Source organism: Tursiops truncatus, chromosome 2 (genome assembly GCF_011762595.2).
Source record: "Tursiops truncatus isolate mTurTru1 chromosome 2, mTurTru1.mat.Y, whole genome shotgun sequence".
Lineage (NCBI taxonomy): Eukaryota > Metazoa > Chordata > Mammalia > Artiodactyla > Delphinidae > Tursiops > Tursiops truncatus.
The window spans coordinates 143,610,429-143,633,547 of NC_047035.1; the positions used below are offsets into that span (position 1 = coordinate 143,610,429).

The 23,119-nt window shown below is 37.6% G+C and overlaps 1 protein-coding gene across 4 annotated transcripts in view; it reads right to left on the bottom strand.

The window, feature by feature from the left end:
- Positions 1 to 5,268: 5,268 nt before the first annotated feature.
- The window catches only part of ZFAND6 (zinc finger AN1-type containing 6), a 74,655-nt gene continuing 56,804 nt past the window's right edge, over positions 5,269 to 23,119 (bottom strand). For all 4 annotated transcript variants that reach the window (XM_033852244.2, XM_033852242.2, XM_033852243.2 and 1 more), the window contains 5 exons: positions 21,733 to 21,903; positions 20,377 to 20,485; positions 19,395 to 19,495; positions 9,035 to 9,148; positions 5,269 to 6,184 (listed from right to left, as the gene is read on the bottom strand). In XM_033852244.2, the coding sequence (XP_033708135.1) occupies positions 6,036 to 6,184; positions 9,035 to 9,148; positions 19,395 to 19,495; positions 20,377 to 20,485; positions 21,733 to 21,886 (627 nt within the window). In that variant the 5' untranslated portion in view covers positions 21,887 to 21,903 and the 3' untranslated portion in view covers positions 5,269 to 6,035. The remainder of the gene's footprint in view (positions 6,185 to 9,034; positions 9,149 to 19,394; positions 19,496 to 20,376; positions 20,486 to 21,732; positions 21,904 to 23,119) is intronic.

Sequence of the window (23,119 nt, forward strand, 5' to 3'; positions counted from 1 at the left end):
TCAGGGTCTTTTTGAGCTTTAGCTGTGGGTCACATCCTGTACCCAAAAATGCAGAGAAATTTCAACATTTAACATGTACTCTGTATCCAACCTGTTTGGCATAGTTGCAGAGACAATTCTCAGTGCCTCTCTCCCCAAACACTGCTTTCCTGTCAACAACAACTGCCCACTGAAATATGTCTCTCATAAACATCTCTGCTCCTTCCTTTCTAAGAAAACCCAGAAATACAGCACTAAGTTTAGACCGGCTTCTCTCTTACCTAAGGTTTTCAGATCAAAAGCTCTACTCCTGGGCTTCCCTGGTGGTGCAGTGGTTGAGAGTCCGCCTGCCGATGCACGGGACACGGGTTCATGCCCCGGTCCGGGAAGATCCCACATGCCGCGGAGTGGCTGGGCCCGTGAGCCATGGCCGCTGAGCCTGCGCGTCCAGAGCCTGTGTTCCACAACAGGAGAGACCACAGCAGTGAGAGGCCCGCATACCACAAAAAGAATAAATTAAAAAAATTTAAATTAAAAAAAAATTTAATAAATTTATTTAATTATTTTTGGATGCCTTGGGTCTTACTGCGCGCAGCCTTTCTCTAGTTGCCGTGAGCGGGGGCTACTCTTCGTTGCGGTGTGCAGTCTTCTCATTGCGGTGACTTCTCTTGTGGAGCATGGGATCTAGGCGCGCGGGCTTCTGTAGTCGTGGCTCATGGGCTCTACAGTGCAGGCTCAGTAGCTGTGGCGCACGGGCTTAGTTGCTCCGCAGCATGTAGGATCTTCCCGGACCAGGGCTCGAACCCATGTCCCCTGTATTGGCAGACAGATTCTTAACCAATGCACCACCAGGGAAGTCCCTTAAATTTAAAAAGCCACGTATAAACTAGTGGTTACTCTACTAGACAGTACACCTATAGACTCTGCTGTATGTAGTGGTGTCCCATGGCCCTGAAATTTAACGTGACTTTTTTTTTTTTAAGGTGAAAGGTGTGCTATGCTACCTAAAAGTAGACCAAACCAGAAAGCCAGAAGAAGCAGTCCCAGGCATCCTCTGCAGGGGTCTCTACAGAGTTGTCTGAACCTACCAACAGAGGACAGCCACTTTCCTTGTCTTTTTAACTAATAGACTTTATTTTTTACAGCAGTGTCGGGTTCACAGAAAAATTAAGCAGAAAGTACAAAGAGTTCTCATATACACCCCTGCCCTGACACAGTTTCCTCTATTATTAACATCTTGGATTTGTATGGTACATTTGTCATCATTGATAAACAAGTATTGATACAATATTATTAACTGAAGTCCAAGGTCTACCTTAGGGTTTTTTTTGGCTGTGCCTCGTGGCTTGTGGGATCTAACTTCCCCAATCAAGGTCGATCCTGGGCCCCTGGCTGTGAAAGCACCCAGTCCTAACCACTGGACCACCAGGGAATTCCCAGGGTTCTGCTTTTTGTGTTGTACAGTTCTGCGTTTGGACAAATGCATCCTGTTATGTATACACCATTACAGTGTCACGTAGACTGTTTCACTGCCTTAAAATTCCCTGTGCTTCACCTATTTATTCCTTCTTTCCTCTACCTAAACCCATAGCCACCACTCTTTAATGTCTCTATAGTTTTGCGTTTTCCAGAATGTCATATAGTAGCAAGCCTTTTCAGACAGCTTATTTCACTGAGCAATATATTTAAAGTTCCTCCATGTTATTTTGTGCCTTGACGGCCCATTTCTTTTTATTGCTGAATACGGTTCCATTATATAGATATACCACAGTTTACTGGTACATCTGAAGGACATCTTCGTTGCTTCCAATTTGGGGCAATTATGGATAAAACTTCTAAAAACATTTGGGTACAGATTTCTGAGTGGACATAGTTTTTAATTCATTTGACAAATACCTAGGAGTGCAACTGCTAGGTTGTAAGACTCTGATCAGCTTTAAGGAACTGCCAAACTTTCTTCTGTCCCATGTTGCATTCCCATCACCAATGAATGAGAGTTCCTGTTGCTCCACATCCTCAACAGCATTTGGTGTTGTTTTGGATTTTAGCTATTCTAATAGGTATGTAGTGCTCTCTCATTTTAATTTGCAATTCTCCAATGACATATTATGTTGACCATCTTTTCATTTGCTTATTTGCCATCTGTATATCTTCGATGAGGTGTCTTGATGTTTTGACCACTTTTTTTTTTTTTTTTTTTTTGCTGTACGTGGGCCTCTCACTGTTGTGGCCTCTCCCGTTGTGGAGCACAGGCTCTGGACGCACAGGCCCGGCGGCCATGGCTCACGGGCCCAGCCGCTCCGCAGCATGTGGGATCTTCCCGGACCGGGGCACAAACCCGTGTCCCCTGCATCGGCAGGCGGACTCTCAACCACTGCGCCACCAGGGAAGCCCCTTGACCACTTTTTAATTGGGTTGTTTTCATACAGTTAAGAGTTATTTTTATATTTAGAAGTCTTTTATGTGTTTTACTACTATTTTCTCCCAGTCTGTGGCTTGTTTTTTTGTTCTCTTAACAATGTCTTTTGCAGAACAATTTTTAATTGTAAAAAAGTCCAACTTAAAAATCTTTTTCATGAATCATGGTTTTGGTGTTTTATCTAGAAACACCATGGAACAACTAACCATCTACATTAGAAATGGTCAGCCATACTAGTAAGCTGAGTTACTTAGAACTAAAGTCGCAATTAAGCAATTTGTATAATTATCTTTAAAAAGGATTACCTCTTTTGACTCATTTACCTGTATTTTGGACTTTTTCCTAAATATTCAATAAAAGTTTTTAAGAATAAACCATGTGCATGGAGAAAAAAAATAACAAACAAATCATTGCCAAAACTCCCGATTTTAACATGTGGTCATAAAAAAGGTTCATAATTATGACTTTGGACTTCAGGTACAGGAAATTGGATTAATCATAATTCTTGGTTCATAAGACTCTCAGCATTGGCTCACACATAGCCTGCTTTTAGTTATGTCTAAAAAAGTCAAGGCCTTGATCATATGGTACCACATGCCTGGCCTCTTCCCATCTAAGGATATCATACTGAATTTTGTCATCACTACCCTGCCTTCTCTTCATATAAATTCCATCTACGTGACTTGCAAAAAGGTGTTGGCTTACTATCTGGTACTTCTATTTTGTTGTCTGTAGGGATCTCTAGTTCTGATCACTATATTTCTATTCCATTGTAATATATCACATTTTATTTACCCATCATTCTTCAGTGGGGACTTGAGTGGTTTCTGGATTTTTGCTTTCTGTAAACAATGCTATGAAAATTCCTATGTCTCCTGTTACACCTATGTGCAAGTTTGTCTTGGGTACACACTTAGGAGTAAAATTTCTGGATTATAGGATGTTTGAAAGTCCAACTTTAAAAGGTATTAATTACCAAAGCATTTGAAGGATTGAACCACTTTCGGTTAGTATCAGGAAACTTTAAGAGATTGTGTGGAATCCCTCCAACACTAGATACTGCAAGACTTTTACATTTTTGCCAATTGAATGAGTGTAAAATAGTATTTTACTATGGTCTTGATTTGCACTGTAACTTCTCCTGGTTTGAAACTTGGCTTTTCCCTTTCTTTGAAGATACCTTAAGGTATTTTTGGTTTAAAATGCCTCATTTTAATAGACAAATTCATCAATAATACTTTCAGTTAATGCTTTGTGTCTTAAACAGTCCTTCTGTATCCCAAGGTCTAAGCAGTAATCATCTTTTTTTTTTAAGAGTTTAAAACTTTTGTTTTACATTTAAGACATTAATCTTTTTCCCCTATGGTATGACATAGGGATCAATTTTCACCTTTTTCCACACTGAGTTGTGCTCTCAGTATCTAATAGTCTCCTTTCCCCAGTGTGGTGTCCCACCACTCTTATACCAAGTTCAGCTCATGCATGGCTTTTTCTGGGCATTTTGGTCTAATCTACTGGGATTCTGTACAGCCCTTAGCTAATACCACACTATTTTAATTAACATGGCTTCACAGTGAGTCTTAACATCAGCAGGAAAAATGCCCACCTCCCTGCTCCTTCCTTTCTGAAATGTCCTAGCCTTTTGCTCTCCTTTATCTTTTACTTTAGAATCACTTTAATAAGTTCCAAGAGAAAACTTGGTGGGATTTTTGATAGGAATTGCTTTGAATCTATAGGTCTATTTGGGTACAAATGACATCTTCATGATATTGTCTGCCTAGCCACGAACATGTCTATTTTTTTGAGGTCTTAGTTATCTCTTAATGTTTAAGAATTTTTTCTTAAAGAGGTCTTCAACATACATTGTTAATTTCCTAGGTACTTGGTATTGTAAAAGATGTCCTCCAGTTTTCTAGTTGTTTCTGCTATAAAGAAATGCAACTGCCTTCTGAAAATTAATGTTACACCTACCACCTAACAAAACCCTGTATTTCTGGTACTTTCTCTTTAGATTTATTTGGGCTTTCTAAAAAACAAACACGTAATGTACAAATAATGAGTTTACTACTTTCTATTTCTTATAAAATTGGCTAGGATCTCTGACACGATTTTTAATATAAGCACTGATAGTGGAAAACCAGCCCTTTGTTTCTGACTTTAAAGGGAAATGAATTTTCCTCTTTTTGAAAGATGCTTGTCTTTTGTTTATTTGGTTTTACATAGAAACTATCACCTTAAGGAAATTCCTTTTTAGTCCTAATTTATCAAGGGTTTTTATCATGAATGGGTATTAAATTCTAATAAATACTTTAACTGGATCTATTGAGATAGTCATAATGGTTTTCTCTTATTTACAGATTTCAATGCTAAGCCATCATTACATATGACATATGAAGGTACAATATACATACTAAGATAGAGTACACAAGTAGTAAGCAAACAAATGTAAACATAGACATTTGTATTGTAAAATACTATTTTAATCTGTTTACATATTTCAAGTTTTAAAAAGGTTGGCGGCCAGGTAAGTTTGAAACCACAGGACAAATGGTCTTTTGGAGGTCTTTCTACTTCACAATTCTCCAACTGCCGTGTTTGAGCTATGCTGTTTGTTTCTCTAATCCTACCAAAACGAAGCTTCTGCTAGATGCTAATTCAGTGTGACAGAGTTCAGAACAGAGAATCAGACAAGAGCTAGAAAATATGACATGTTCGACTCACAGGAATGTAAGATCACAGTTTGTCATCCTAAGATTACTCACAAACAGATGTGAGTTCATCTCACAAAATTAAGTAAAGTAGAAAACTGAAGGACCAAAGTCAAAATGAACTACCAGAAAGAATAAGAGAAAAAGTAATACAAGGGAACATTATGGTTTTCCTTTTTATTTAATCAAAGACTGGTAGATAAACATAAATACAGCACAATTACTTCAGATCATTCTTCATATTGTATACACACAGACCAATGAACACAATCTGAAAGAAACCTGCAGTCAGCAATGAAATGCATACAGCTTTTCCTTCCCTTGCTCAAAAAAATTTAAAAACACACAAACTTAGAATCTCTTCAGCACACACTCTCCTGTGACAAATGATTCAGACATAAATAGTGGGTGCAAAGAAACTATATGCTAACATATGTATAACCTTTGTTAATGAAAAACAGAAGCAGCCATAATGATTAAGATACATTCAGTTACTGATAACTAGTTGTGCCCTAAAGGGCATTTATCAAAAGAGAAATCGTGCTGCAGAGAAAAGCTATATATACATACACAATGAGAAAATAAACTGCAAGATTAACGCATGCATGTTTAATACTGGAAAAATCACAGCCCTCCAACATTTCTCCACGTTTGTTATAAAAGCCCTCGGCACTCAACTAAAATTAAAATGATCTTAAAAGGATAATACTTGTAAAGTTTACTTAAGTCTTTTCAGCCACAGAAACTGCAATGTAAATAAATGTTCAGAGTCATTTTCAAAACAAAAACAAAAATCTATTCTTCTGATGACATGCATGATTAAAAGGTCTATGCAAGATACATTGCTCTACATTCCCAATGACTAGGAAAAAAAACCTCAAGTCAATTTTTAGTTTGCAGATGGTCAAAGGATTTTGTATTCCAGGAGTTCAAATCTTCTGGATCTTTTCACCAACAACTACTGGATTTTCTTTTCTGATTTTCTCAGCAGCATCAGCTTTGTAATTGTAAGAGCAATTGTGTACATCTGAGTAACGGTGTACACCACAGTAAACATTTCCACACCGACATTCAAACCCTGAAAATGGATTAATACACATACGTGAGTTGAATGGAAGGTCTAAAAATATTAAACTCTCTAGCATAATTAATGTTAAAAAGATCATATATTTAGGGCAGCAATCTAAAGAATCATTCCAAACAAGCAGTTTCACAACCTAGTAACATTCTCAAAATCCATAGCTGATAGCTTCATTTCTTTTTCCTACCTACAAATACAAATACAAGTTTGTATCAGCAGACCAAGTCATAACCACTTCTCTGAGCTCAAGTTTTCACCCGTGACACAAATTGCTTCCTATCAAAAACAGGGTTGCTAAATTGAAACACTCCTCAAATACTACAATGTGAAAAAATAAGCATACTGTCAGAAGGCAATCTTAAGATTTAATTAAGGAAGAGGAAATGAAACTTTTGACAGAACTGTTAACAAATAGCATAGTATATTAGCTTTCCTTGGCTAACCTCCAATGGAGAGGTGAACTGTAATCTGGCTGAGTGATTTACAGCATGAGATGTTACGGTTGCCTAAGCCTGAATCTATTTACTAACACAGGCAAATTACTTGACCCTTAGCTTCTGCATCTCTAACTTTGGAATCGGTTACAGTAAGAATTAAATGAGGAAGTATTAAGTGCCTAACATATAGTAAACATGCAATAAATGCTACTGATTTTAGGGAAATGCCCCAAGAACTGAAGCCAAAACAGAGAAATAAGCAGTGTGGATAGTCTTTAAATAAAACCAGTCCTGCACCCCCAAATTAGGATTTTATGGTATGATGGAATTACTGGAAATGGAAGATAGGAATCAAAATTTTAAACATTGACATTTGATGTAAACTTCCTTTACCAAATTTTTTTAAACTTCAAAAAGATACTCTGTAACTTCATAATTTTCTTTTATTTTTAAAATTTTATTATTATTTTTTTGGCTGCACCACACAGCTTGTGGGATCTTAGTTCCCCGACAAGGGACGGAACCTGGGCCCTCGACAGTGAAAGTGTGGAGTCTTAACGACTGGACCGCCAAGGAATTCCCCTATAACTTCATAATAATGAATGAAAAATGGAGCCAAGAATAATACTAGACTGACAAGACAGAAATTACTAAGTCGCAGCCTTCTTTCTAATCGTGAAGTCCAAGTTTCTGAGGTTTAGAAAGACAGTATTTGATGCTAAATATGTACACTTTAAAATGCCTTACTTGTTCACGTCTGTACTCTTTAAATAAATACATTTGCCAAGGCATGGGCCAGTCTTAAACATCTCTGATATCAGACTGTAAATCTCCTTTCCTCTTTATCTACACCTTAGCCAGATAAACCTTCCTAAAACACAATTTACTCAAAATCTTATCTCGGGCTTCCCTGGTGGCACAGTGGTTAAGAATCCGCCTGTCAATGCAGGGGACACGGGTTTGAGCCCTGGTCCGGGAAGATCGCACATGCTGCGGAGCAACTAAGCCCATGCACCACAACTACTGAGCCCATGTGGCACAACTACTGAAACCCGTGCACCTAGAGCCTGTGCTCTGCAAAAGAGAAACCACCACAATGAGAAGCTCATGCACCACAATGAAGAGTAGCCCCGGCTCGCTGTTACTAGAGAAAGCCCACGCACAGCAACAAAGACCCAACACAGCCAAAAATAAATTTAAAAAAACAAACAAACTTATCTCCTCTTAAGCCAGTTTCTTAGCGTATTCAGCACAATGTCTGGCACATAGTAAACAATAAATGGTAACTATTTATAGCTGCAACTGTTCCCCATCAATTAACCACAGTACACATCATTAGCCTTATCTCTATGGTGGTATCTAACCCCCTTCTTCATATATTTTGTGCTACAATCCCCTTTTACGGTCCCCTAAACATGCCCTATCCTTTCTGTGAGCTTTTGTTCAAGGTATTTTTTTTTTTTTTTGCCTGAAATGCTCCCATTTCCATCACTTATTAAGTCCTACTCATCTTTCAAGACCCAGCTGAAACATTCTACCTTCATGACTTTGATAGGCCTCTACTCCTCTTCTTTTATATAAATTAATCACATCCATCCCTGAATTCCCAAAGAAATCTATTTGACTGCACTTAAATGTACTCTCTTTGCCAAATATCCAAGTAATATTTCAAACATTTTCTTCTCCCGCTCTCTTTTTTTTTTTTTTTTTTTTTTTTTGCGGTACACGGGCCTCTCACTGTTGTGGCCTCTCCCGTTGCGGAGCACAGGCTCCGGACGCGCAGGCTCAGCGGCCACGTCTCACGGGCCCAGCCGCTCTGCGGCATGTGGGATCTTCCCGGACCGGGGCACGAACCCGTGTGCCCTGCATCGGCAGGCGGACTCTCAACCACTGCGCCACTAGGGAAGCCCCTCCCTCTCTTAATAACAATCCCAGCTAACAGCTCTGTTACAGTAGTCAACATGTATTGATTACTTATTGCGTGGCAGCACGCGGCTATCACCTTACATATGAGCTCTCTGAACCCTCATGACAACCTGTGACTAGCTACTTTACATAGAGAAAGTACTTCACAGCTCACCAAGGACGTAAATATTCTCTCACACACAACAATTTCGGCTCTCTGAAGGCAGGAGCCACATCTTTGCCCCTTCACAGCACCTGGCGCACTGACCTTACCTGTCTAATATTCTCAAACTCAGCTGAAATGAATTTTTAAAAGAAAAGCTATTCATTTTACTATTAGGTATGTAATTAAAGCTACTTTTATTTAAGAAAATTCAGAAGGTGAAGCATATCTATTATTAACTCATACGGGAACAAAAACAATCTTAATTGAAGCCATTAATAGTAAGTCATGCATCATCATAAATAAAATCTGAATTTTAAATCATGTGATTTAGGCCCTTACCAGTAAGTCCCACTTTCTTCCTGCACATGAAACAGCGATTCTTTTTTTGTTTTGGTTTTTCAAGAGACTTGCTTTCCTCTTCAGATGGCTGCTGTGCCGTTTCTGATACTGAAGCTGATAAAAATAGGAAGGTGGTAAAATTTAATTATTCAATGAGATTTTGAAATTTGGGTGGTTGTTACCCCTCACCCCACCCCCACTGATCTGTTTATTCAGAGGATAACTGAGTAATTTATTTATTTACTAGCATGGAAAGATGCTCACATTAAGTTACAAAGTAGTTTATATAATATGACCCCCTTTTGGTGAAATGCATATATGTATGTTAAGTATGCATGTATGTATACACACATGGAGAAAATCTAGACTATACACTGACTTGTTAACAAGTGACTATAAAAGCACTATATTTTCTAAAATTTCTAATAATTATGTATTTGACCAATAAAAGACATACAAAACACAAATACTACTTGGGTATTCTAAGGGAGTGTGTAAGAAAATGGTCACATGCAAACTTCTAAATACTGTTGAGCTCAGAACTATGTAGACTTCAAAGAGAATAAGGGGAAAAAGCCTGAAACCAAGATTTAGTGGAATACTAAGTATGTTCAAAATTCTCAGAATGTTTCATATAAAACCTTTAAAATATTGAGAATAAGATAAATTGATTAAAATGTTACAATTAAGATAATAAATTGATTTAAGTGTTGAAGCCAAGGCCAGCTGCATCAAAATTCAGGTCTAATTATTGCCCCTAAATCCTAACTAATGTGACCCCTGCCACTCCCTCTCACTAACTACCCTGGCCCTCCCAAATGCTGTTACTAGAGTTAGAATCTATCAGGTGACCTAGCAGACATGGTATCTTGTGCTAAAACAGTCAGTGACTTGCCAGGGATCAAGGATTTAACCTCTCCAATTTTATCACCAACCAGTCCTCCTTCTTCAGTAATCTACTGCTTAACCAATCTATGGGACTATGCCAGGTACCTCTGCTGTGTACAACCAATTCAAAAGGGCTTCCTTTCTCTCATTTCACCATTCAATTGCCCTTTAGAGCCTCCAGGAAACCCTGTCTCAGTTCTCTTGCAACGTTTCATTCTGATTACCCTTAATTCCCTTAAGTACTCTCTACCAAATTCTGGGCACTTCACATGAGCCCCCTCTTCCATCCATGCTTCACACATTGCATCCAAGTCATCTGCCTTACATGAGAATCTAATGATGTGCCCTCCAATGTTTAAAATTCTTTGACGACTCCCCACTAACCCCCAGGATAAATAAAGCCCAGAGGTCCTTCAGGATTTTTCTCATCCTTCTTTTCTAGCCTTGTCTCTCACCATTCCTCAACAATAATCCATGCTTCAGGCATAGTGAAGTATTTGCAGTTTCCCTGAGCATACTAAATTCTCTCTTACCTCTGGGTTTTTTGTAAAAGTTGTCCTTTCTATGTGGAACACTTTTCCTATGCCCCCTTGTCCCTCTCCTCCTTACCTGGCTAACTCCAATGTGTCTTTTTTGTTTAAGCTTATATTATCAGCTCTTACTCCATTCCCTCCCCCACAACTTAGACTAGGAAACCCTACTATGCCCGGTAGCACTTTCTGCACTATTATATCATAAATGCCTTTTTTTCCCCCCCGGTACGCGGGCCTCTCACTGTTGTGGCCTCTCCCGTTGCGGAGCACGGGCTCCGGACGCGCAGGCTCCGCGGCATGTGGGATCTTCCCGGACCGGGGCACGAACCTGTGTCCCCTGCATTGGCAGGCGGACTCTCAACCACTGCGCCACCAGGGAAGCCCTGTAAATGCCTATTTGACTTTAACCTGCCCTTAACCTTTCAGGGCAGGAACCTGTCATTTTCATCCTTGTTACCAGTGCCTCCTACTACACAGCAGGCATTCAATAAATATCTGTTGAACTGAATTAGTACTGAGTTATTTACCTATTGTATTTATGTGCTCCATTTCCCCAACTATACTGTAAGCCTGCTGAGAAGAGGGATAGCATCCTATTCCCTGTTTGAATTTCCAGCACCTATCACAGTGAACTACACACAGTAGATGCCCAAACATTTGATGCAATGGATTCTAACCTGCTTATGTCAACACATTATTAACAAAATATGACAAAAGGCAAAACACCACAAACTAACAAATAAATATGCATGAATGAAGAACTCTATAACATGATTATTCCACCTGGACATTCTAAAGCTAGATGGGAGACAGTGCTACCAATATCTACATTTTTTTTTTTGAAACAAAATGTGGATACATAAAGCCTTTTATTTTTAATAAGTAAATACACCTAGAATGTAAGCTCCATGAGGGCAGGGGCTGAATGTCTCGCTTACTGTTTTATCCCCAGCTCCTAGAACAGTATCAGATAAGGTTGGGCTGTGTGTAAAGAGCTCAAAAATAGTTAACTTGCAATCAGAAAAGAATCTATTCTATTTATTACCTTTGAAATCTATAAGGCATACCTATTCTCCCAAGCAAGTCTGATACTCAAATATACTAATATAAATAATGCTTTACTGGCAGTAACAACACCACTATCCCACAAGATTACATATTTAACAGAACCAATTTAACTACTGAGACACAAACTTTGGTATCTGGAATAGTGAAAATACATTTACCTACTATGGATACAAATGCTACTGCATACCTCAACAGAGACATTTCACAGTATTAACCCTAAAGATCTGTCAAAGCAAACGGTTTCTCTTTAACTGAGGTAACTGCATAACCTTTGAAGTGAAGGATCAGGTGGCACGCTAAAAGCTTATAAACTAGGGTTCAAATTTGAGGCTGACCAATGTCCACTATATCCTCATCAGACTAAGGTAACCTTAGCTTACCTGCAGTTAATGGCTGGTACCTGAATTTAAACATTTACCAAATGAATTCATGGGCAAGATGATAACAGTATTTTGTAAAAGTCTAAGATTCTTAGAAATTACTCCTGTTTCCCCAATTTTCATGTGAGATTTAAGATCAAAGCAAACCATAATTATCAAACTCTAAGTTACGTAAAAGGAAACAATCTTTTAAAACGGCCATACTAAATAAATAAATAAGCAAGCAAGCCTTACAGTAGACTAAGGGCCAAAGGGCCATACTCTTATTGAACCTGAAGCCAAAATAAGGACAGTTTCCTCAGAACTAGGCAGTTTTTCATATTCTGAATTGAGAATTGTAAACAGAGAATACCCACTTGTTAATGATAAAGAACAGGTGGCTGCCTGTGTTGCATCCAGTGGTCCTAAAGGGCTATTTGGGAGGCCTATGCAATGGCATAAAGGCTGAGAGATAAACTGTACAGCACTTGCTAATAATTTTTAATGGTAATCTCAACTAGACAAAGCCTTCTGACCACTACTTTAAAGATACTTCAAAAAGCACCAGGCAGGAAAACTGGTTTAACTACCCACATGGAGGACCACATTCAAGAGGAACAAGGCCCTATGCTCTGCATCCTGTGGAAGGAAGGAAGGAAGGAAGGAAGGGAGGGAGGGAGGGAAGAAAAGAAAGAAAAGAAAGAAAAAAGTACACAAATATAACAATGAGTACATAAAACTATTTAGCACTACCTGTTTGGGGGCATAGTCAAGACACATGGTGAAAAATAAAACTGAACATAAGATGACATTATTACGTAATCCCCAAACATTATCTTACAGTAGATACAATATCTATGTAATATAGCATATATACCTTACATATATGGATATATGTTATATATATAACATATATCCATATATATAACTTGTCATGACAAGTCTCATTCAAGGATTAGACTAAGCATTCTGAGGGTGGGGACTATTTCTGTTCACCACTGTATACCCAGTGCTTACACAGAGTGGTTGCTCAACAGATACTGAGTGAATAAATGTACACTTTTACAATGACCCATTGGGATAAAATTCATTTCCCTTCTCTGGACTTCACTTTCTTACCTGCAAAATAAGGGGGAGAACAAAATGATCTTTATGTTATTCTTAGCTCAAAAATCCATTACAAGCCTTCCCTGGCGGCGCAGTGGTTAAGAATCCGCCTGCCAATGCAGGGGACATGGGTTCGAGCCGTGGTCCGGCAAGATCCCGTATGCCGAGGAGCAACTAAGCCCCTGCGCCACAACTACTGAGCCTGCGCTCTAGAGCCCATGAGCCACAACTACTGAGCCCATGTGCCACAACTACTGAAGCCCGTGCGCCTAGAGCCCATGCTCCGCGACAAGAGAAGCCACCGCTATGAGAAGCCTGCGCACTGCAACAAAGAGTAGCCCCTGCTCACAGCAACTAGAGGAAGCCCTCGCGCAGCAACGAAGACCAACACAGCAAAAAAAAAAATCCATTACAAAATGAAAATTTTTTTAATATTCAAGAGAAAAATTAGCCTGCATAGCGGGCTAACGGTCCAAAAAAAATAGGGTCCAAAAAAAATAATGAGAATCATATATTTAATTTTATATTTTCTAGCAGGTATGTTAAAAAGTAGAAACAGATAAAACTAATTTATGTTATCATTTAAATAAAAAATCAATATGAAAAGTATTAACAGAATATTTCACTTTGTCTTTTTTGCTACTAAGTCTTCAAAAGCACTGTATATGTTACAACTAGAGTGTAACTGGCAAATAAATATGCACTAAATATCTAACTTCGGACTAGCCACATTTCAAGTGATCACATGAGGCTAGTGGCCACCATCCTGAAGAGAGCAGCTCTGTAAATGAGATCAGTTTCTAATAGCAGCTATCTGGAGGCAAAACACTGTTAAATGAATCCTTAAAATACAACTTTGTGTCATCTTATAACAAACAAAAAGAAGCAACCAACCTTCAAAATGGCTCTCTTCCCTTATCATGGATTAGAACCCAATACCGTAGAGATTTTCCATGACCTGATTCTAGACAATCTTTCCAACTTTAGTTCCAACACATACTTGTCTGAACTGGCCACTCTAGCAACTGTTGTCCTATCTCCCAAATTTCGTGTTTTCCTACCAGTATGCTTTTGCTTTTACAAACTCTTCTCCAGCAAAAAAGCCCTCTTCATGGTGCCTATCTTTCACATAAATGGAGTCACACAATACGCTGGCCTTTTGTACCTGGCTTCTTTTATTTAGTATATTTTCAAAGTTCATCCACGTTGCAGCACGTATCAGAACGTCATTCCTTTTTACGGCCGAATACTATTCCAGTGTATGAATATACCACACCTTGTTTATCCAATCATCTGTTGACAGCCATATGGGTTCTTTCCATATTTTGTTAATTATGAATAATGCTGCTATGAATATTCTTATATAAGTTTTTGTGTGAACACATTTTTTCAATCTCTTGGGAATTAGGAATGGAATTTCTTGGTCATTTAGTTAATTCTATTTAACTTTGAGTTAACTTTTTTAACTGTCAAACTGTTTCCCAAAGTGGCTGCACCATTTTACATTCCCAACAATAATGAATGAGGGTTCCAATCTCTCCACATCCTTAACACTTTGGCCATTTTTAGATCTTCTTTGGAGAAATGCCTATTCAAACCCTGTGCCCTTTTAAAAATTGGGTTCTCTTTATTGTAGAATTATATTTCTTTATATGTTCTAATCAGATATACAATTTGCAAATTTTTCCCCTTTCTGTGTTGTCTTTTCACTCTTGATAGTCCTTTGAAGCAAAAAGGTTTTTAATTTTGATGTAGTTCAATGTGTCTATTTTTTCTTTGCTGAGCTGTAGGTGTCATGTCAAAAGAAACCTAATCCAAGGTCATGAAGATTTATGCCTGTTTTCTCTTACATGTTTTATAGTTTTAGCTCTTACATATTGGTCTTTGATGTATTTTGTGTAAATGTTTGTGTACCGAGTGAGGTAGGGATCCAACTTTATTTGTTTAAATGGCCTAGCATCATATGTTTTTTCCCTATGGAATGATCTTGGCACCACCTTGTTGGAAAATCAATTGCCTGTAAATGTGAGAATGCTATTTCTGGACTCTCAATTCTATTACATTGATCTATATGACTATCCTCATACTAGTACCATGTAGTCTTGATTATTGTAGCCTGTATTAAGTTTTTAAATTGGGAATTGTTAGTCCTCCAACTTTGTCCAGATTGTATTGGCTATTATCACCCACTCTTTAAAAATCAATCTCTGATTTTTAATCCATACAAATTCCTGATTTTTAGTTGAAAGGGACTATTCCTCTCTGATTGCTCTGAACCACTGATCTGACAATTCAACTTGGTATGAAGAAAGGAACCCTCAGAGCTGAAAAGACTATGAGAATTCTAATTTACTCTGCCACTCAGTGCAGAGATCCCCCCTACTTTGTTCCTGACAGTAAGTCAGCTCTCTGAAAACACTTCTGTGACAGAGAGCTCACCACCTTAGTCATGATTACATTCTACTGCTGGAAAGCTTCAATATTCTCTTATGCTAAGCCTCCCCAAACACTGGTATTATACAGAATAAGAATATCCTTTGTAGTTATTAACAAAACACATTTCATCTTATTTCACTGACTTCTAATAACTTCTAAGGTGGACATGGTTATTATTCTCCTTCAAAAGTAATTAAAATAAGGTTCAGAGAAGAGGAGGTGTCAAGATATGAAAACAGAACTTCTGAATCCAAATTCCATATTCTTTTTACTCTGCTCCAATACCTGAGGGACTGAGAGGTTAACTGAAGTTAAGCATATTGTTCTAATAGAAATGAAGTATGATAGTTTAGAGTACACAAAGACACTTAAAAGTTTTCATTTTTAAAAAGCTAAGCTGGGACTTCCCTTGTGGTCCAGTGGTTAAGAATCCGCCTGCCAATGTAGGGGACATGGGTTCGAGCCCTGGTCTGGGAAGATCCCACATGCCGAGGAGCAACTAAGCCCATGCTCCACAACTACTAAGCCCACGCTTTACAGCCCGCAAGCCACAACTACTGAGCCCACACACCACAACTACCGAAGCCTGTGTGCTCTAGGGCCTGCATGCCGCAACTACTAAAGCCTGCGCACCTAGAGCCCGTGCTCTGCAACAAGAGAAGCCACCGCAATGAGAAGCCCGCGCACTACAACCAAGAGTGGCCCCCACTTACGGCAACTAGAGAGAAAGCCCATGTGCAGCAACAAAGACCTAATGCGTCCAAAAAAAAAAACTTGAAAAAAAATTTTTTTAATACAAAGCTAAGCTTTCATAAACTGGAAATCTGTCATTCCTAACTGATACTGTGTAAGTGAGTTACTGTTGTTTATTAAGTTAAAAGGCATAATTAAATGAGAAAGATGCAGTAATATGGTAAATTCTCAGGTAAACATGAAAAAAATTCTTCAGAGCTTCTCCGTTAAACAGGAGAAAAATTATTCAGAGCCGTGAGGACAAAATGGAAGCAGTACCAACCACCTGGTGGCAACTTACCTAATTATAAGCAGAATACCTAGAGAAAAAAAGCTGTTTCAAGGACACTATTCTGAAAACTCCAACGACAATGTTAGGAAATTCTGGCTTAGGCACACAGATGCTACTCTTGTACCCTCTTCTACCTGGGATGATCTTCCTATCTAAAAAAATTTCCCTTGAGGAATACAAGTGGAATAATAAGGAAGAGAAGAGATACCTGGGTAGGCCACCAAACCAGTTGATCCTACCCTGGGAACTGAGGGAGGGCTGGATATGGCAACAGAAACACACACAAGAACATCCTAGTCCAGGAAGCACCACAACTGTCTAGTGGAAAGAATAATGGCCTAGAGTCAGGTGCCTAGGTTCCAGTTACAGCTCAAATGACCACAGGACTTGAGTCAAAGACTTCTCTTTTCGTCCATCTATTAAGTAGATGGAAAAAATATTCTCTGCATTTGTTCCTATCAAATAGGGAAGTCACAAGTACATTATGTGTTATGAGTGTATGTGTATATATATACACATATTCGTGTGCATGTTTATAATAAAAGACATTTTTAATTCAACAGTATATTTTTTAAAAACTAGGCTGTTAAGAGATTTTACCCATTGAAAACGAATCCTCTCAAACTCAGATGAAACTTACATCTGATTGTTCAAAGATTCTGCTATGCTGAAATTATGAATGTTAAGTTTTTAAAAGGTACTTAAAAGTTAATACTGGTTTAACTTAAAAGTCACTGAAATTACAGTGAAAAAAGGAGGCTATACAATTTAAAACCCCTCTACAATTTCTCCTAATATGGCATCAAGACCACTGTTTGCATTAATGTATCTATGGCTATGTGGAGAAAACTGTATTGTTCTCCATACACCATAAATGTCACTTCATATTACATTAGTTCACACAATCTTCATTTTTTGTCAAACTTGCAAAACAACTGCTATTTTATTCTTTTTCTTAAAAAAAAAATAAATTTATTTATTTATTTTGTTTTTGGCTGCGTTGGGTCTTCGTTGCTGTGTGTGGGCTTTCTCTAGTTGTGGTGAGCAGGGGCTACCTCTTTGTTATGGTGCGTGGGCTTCTCATTGCAGTGGCTTCTCTTGAGGAGCACGGGCTCTAGGGTGTGCAGGCTTCTGTAGTTGCAGTACATGGGCTCAGTAGTTGTGGCTCAAGGGCTCTAGAGTGCAGGCTCGGTAGTTGTGGTGCACGGGCTTAGCTGCTCTGCCGCATGTGGGATCTTCCTGGACCAGGGACTGAACCTGTGTCCCCTGTCTTGGCAGCCAGATTCTTAACCACTGCACCACCAGGGAAATCCCTGCTATTTTATTCTTAAGCAGCATATATTTTCCCACTACCAACATTCTAAAATTTGTTCGATTGTAAGACATAAATAACACCTTCATGGTTGGCAGCCTATTCTCATTCTTCCTTACTTAGCTCTCTCTCAAAATTGCTAAGCAACCTTTGCTTCTTGAAAACTCTCTGTTGACATCTGTGGCCTAAAACTAACCAGGATCTAGATGACTTCTTCCTCTCCCCTTTGCTGACTCATTATCCTACTTGCTCTTCTTGATTTTGCCTCTCATTTTCAACCTATGCCAAGGACTTCCAAATCTCAGACATAATACTGATCATACATTTAAATACCTATTAACTATCTACAACCTCCAATTGAGATTTTAAGTTTTGAAATTGGACCACTTCCAATTTACTCTATCTAAAATCTTGTCTAACCATTACTTCTTTCAACCTCCCTGTCGCAAACAACCACACCATTGCCATTTCAACTGTCATACAACCGAAAGCTTTAATACCACCCCTGTCTTATTTCCCACGTCTAATGGATAACTAGATTTGGGGAATTTTTCTATTTCTGTTTTTAAAATATTCCTTATCTCTGCCCAACCTTAAACTTTCCTATTTAACTAAAAAATAAAAATTATTCACCTAATACTTATGTTATACTGGAATACTTATGTTGGTCAGACAGTATATTTTTCTATGGCAAAATCTACAAAGAGGCAAATTATGCCAATCATTTGTTGGGCATGAAATCAGAGGAAGGGGAATTAGCTAGCTTAACTGAATTTAAACTTCAGCAAACTTCAGCTAGGATTGCCAGATATATCTGTCACCACCCTGTGAACACCATGTACAATGGAAAGGTTTCACTGGGCATGGCATCTTCTCCCTTTAAATCATGCCATAGGTAAAATGACACACAGCTCATCTTTGGACTTGTCTTTCCAGAGTATCCTTCTCAATTTACACATTGTTTCCACACAGTAATAGAATATAACTAAGCACAGATTTTTAACAGCATCCTAAATGCCTCCTCCACCATCTCTGCCCACTAAGAAAGCCTTCAAACACATTTTCAAGTCTTCCTAGATCCACTTCACTTTAATCCACATAATGTGGATATAAAGAGCATGGGCAAGAACAAGAGACACCATGCTATAAATAAGAGTAACTGAATGTGACTGTTGTGCTGGAAGTCACACACGGGGAAAGAGGGGGTCACTGCCAGTCAAAATAATCAGTCACTTAGATAACCTGAGTCAAAAGCAAGAGATTCCTCTCAAACCAGCAGCCCCAGTTTGCTGGGAGAGGAAATAGTATTTAGGTTAAATTGGGCAAAACAGTAAAAGAGAACAGTATAATACCACCACTTATTCATTTAATTATATTTCTTAAACAAAACAGATTTTTAATTTTCTATGTTTATGCTGATGACCTAATTATATGTAAGTGGGAAATGGCTCCCAACATTGCAGTCAATTAAATACTTGAGGATATAAAATATTCTGCTCATAAAGAAAACAAATGTAAAAATACGTTATCTTAGGCAGGTAATTTAAAAAACATACGCATCTAAGATAGTGCCTGGCTTGTAATATTCAAATGTTAAATAAATGACAAAATATACGCTAGTTCATGTGCAAACCTTGCAGGTCTTCTGTTTCAGATATTGCTTTATCCACAGATGTACTGTCCACTTGGGAAGATGCTACAGATTCTGATAAAAGTGACTGATTTGATACAGGGCTAGAAAAGCAAAAATATTTAGATTTTAAAAGATGATCTCTATGCATGAAGAGTAACTAAAGTGATTAATAAGTAAGAGTTCACATATGTAAGTAGATCATTAAGACAAGAATTAATCAGAGATACTTTTTTTTATAACTTAAACATAACTACAGAGCTTTGAAACTTGAGACCAATTTGGACCAGAAGTTCATTGCTTTGAAAATAAAGCAACAGTATATGTCCACTGTGTATGAATTCACTAAATGAAAACTAGTATGATAAAGACATAATTCAGGAACCCTAATACAAAGTTCTATATGATACACTTGCATAGCAGAACTGAACATCTCCCATCATAAACTGGAAAAAGGAACTTCAGAGTAGAAACTTAATATCTGTTTCCTAACAGTAGAGTAAGAATAAAACAAACATTTCTGTGTTTTCAGGCTTCTAAATGATGTGACTTCAAAGTTAAAAAGAAAAAATACACTACAGTACAAATAGGTATCAGTACCACATCATGATATTAAACGAAGGGAACCTGTGACAAGACTGTACTTTTTAATACAAAGCACTAGTACTTGCATAATAAGCCTACGACTAGAAGAACTGAACATGCTTCAGAAGGACTTCAAGGGTTGGTCAGGATATATTATGAAGAGAAATAAAGAAAAACCTGTCTGAAAGGAAATCTGAGACTTAAAAAGACAACTCCCTACTCCCACCCCAATTTAAAACCAATAAAAAGATTTTTCTGACTAGTCACTAATAATAATAATTTTATGCCAGTTAATCCTAAGCTGACTACACAGTTTTCCTTCTTAACAGAACTGATCATATGGAATATATGCTTTACTTTTCAATAGCTTTCCAATCACACTTCAGAGGCTACATCTTACCTTGGCTGCATAGATGAAGATGTAGAGTCTAACGCCGACTGAGTTTCTGGGACACTGCCATCTGTGCACTGAACTGGTAAAGACTCAGACAGACTACTGACAGAAGGTGCTGTAACAGGACCACATCTCAGGTTAGTGACTCTGTACCCTGGGCAGGCCAACACCTCATCTACAAAAATCAAGATCAGCTTTCCACGAAATATAGTATATGGATTTTGTTTTACTATATAATAAGCCGGTTCATTACTTTAGTTAAAATTTTTTCAATAGTTTGCCTAGGAAAAGAATGCTGATTTTAACCAAGGAAACCATATACAAAATGTATATATCCAAAATTAAACTACAATTTCTTAGGACTGATTATTACCCAAACCCTTTAATTCACAAATGTCTTCCAAGTACTAGCGCACAAATATTTCAAATAAAAAAGAATTTTGCAGTAAGGCAAACATAAGTTCAAAATTAAAATCTGTGCTCAGGTTATATTATTCTACCTGTTCTTTATAAGGCAGAAATGTAGATGATGACTTAAAAAACAATAATTTATATTCATTTGATCTTAGCCTTAAGTAAAGAAGTTTTGATTAAATGATTCTAGCTTCTGGCTTCAACATGAAGCAATGATGAGAAAGACTCTACACACAATTTTAAATGAACTAAGTAACAGCCTGCACTTTCATTCACCACGAAAACCTATACATTTAGGCATTAAGCTACATGAGAACTATCCTAGATGAGTACCATTAACACTTTACTTTTGCAAAGCTTATACTCAAAATCCTCATGATCCTTCTTACACAACTACTGAAACAAAAGCCACTTCATCTCCAGGAAAATCCTTTGACATAAAAATGCATAAAGAACTCAAATGAACTGGGGATGAACATCCCTTTCTCTGAGTCAAACTGTTACATCTCTCCTTCCTAATGGAGAAAGGCTTTTTCTACAGTCAGCTGTGGCTATATATAACTCACTCTTTCCTTCTACAACTGTCTTGGCTTCAAAAGTCATCCTAGATAAAAGAAGCAAGGTCCTCGTACAGCCCTCACTCCCTTACACCTTATTTTCCAAGACAGCTATATATACTTGAATGAAGTGTGCCTCTATTTTAATAAGATAATAGAATTCTCTAACACAGCAAGTAAGAAGTAGTTCTTTTCAATGGGTAAAGATACTCCTATTCCTGTTTCCCTACCACTGATAATCACATTATGTAATGAGACATTTTCCTGATGTAAGTGTAGTAAAAGAAGTAAAATGTGAAAGTAGAAAAAGGTACTGGGTACCCTGTGCTATTCAGGTATATCTCAATTATGAATAGTGCTGTGTTTTACTTACCAGGTAAGAATTACTTACCAGGTGGGCTTATTCTACCATTACTACTATTCTGTCTTTGAAGATGTTCTTTATAACATACTGAACACATGCCATTTGTACGAGGGTTTCCATAAAATCCGCAGCCAGTGGAACAAAGCATAGGCACTTGGCTGTGATTAGTTTCTTGAGCCATGTTCCTCTGTTGCACACCTGAAATTTACACAGAATTAGCAAAGAACTCAGACACACACTACAATCATACATTATCCAAACTTGCTTTATATAATAAAGGAAAATGCACTTATACTCTGCCCTAAAGCACTCTGTGCAGCTGCCTCAACACATAGGCTGAGGTAGAGACAGAAAAAAATAAAGATCAAAAGGATACAAACTGAACTTTTATCTCCGACCCACTGTATACAAGTCGGTCTGTACTGGTTCAAAAAATGTTATGAACTAGAGAAGGGAATCTGTACTAAAGACTCCGCACCATCAGAATGTTAAGGAAAATCCTTTAAGTCTAGGTTCAGCTTGGACTCCTAGTAATGAGAAATACAGTTCGCTATGTGTTATATTATTAACTTTTAAGCATTTAAACTTTTGCTGAAAGTTCATGTTTTAACTTGCATAATGTTTTCTGTTTAAAAAGCATTGAACAGAATATCAATGCTGGTGAAGATGTGGAGAAATTGGCAGAACACTGGAAAAATGAGAAGTTGTGTCAATCTTTTTGGAAAGCTATGTGGCAACTCACCTTAAGAGCCTTGTAAAAAGATTGCCCTTTTGAACCAATTCTCGTTCAACAGAATAACTAGGGTATAATCAGGAGAAAATTATATATACATACATATGTATATATATATACATACACACACACACACAAGGGATGTGTTTTACAGTATATTTATAATGCTGAGAAACTTAAAATAACTTAAATATCTAATATTAGGAGAATGGATTTTTTTCAAAAGTTAAGCAGTCATTAAAAATATTTTAGAATTCTTTTTGAAGGAGGAAATTGCTGATAATGAATGAAAAAGCACAATATGAAATGTATATACAATATGTTGCCAATTAGGACCAAAAAATGCATCTATTAACCATCAATAAGGATAAGAAAGAATATATCCAAGGATGGCAAAGCTAACTGTGATTTTTTTTTTTCTGATTTGTACCTTCTCTGTACTTTTAAAATCCTCTTAAATGAAGATACTACTTATGTAATTGGGAACAAAATATTTATTTATTTTTAGAGTTATTTAAAATTTAAAAACTAACAGGCAGAGGAACTGTTTGGGAACCACACAGGCAATAATCAATTACAGCAGATGGAAGAACCCCATGTGCCATTTCTCCCATACAGCAAGTGGTTCTTTGGCATAAATAACGTGAGAAGGTAATAAGAGGTTCTATCTCACTTTATTAA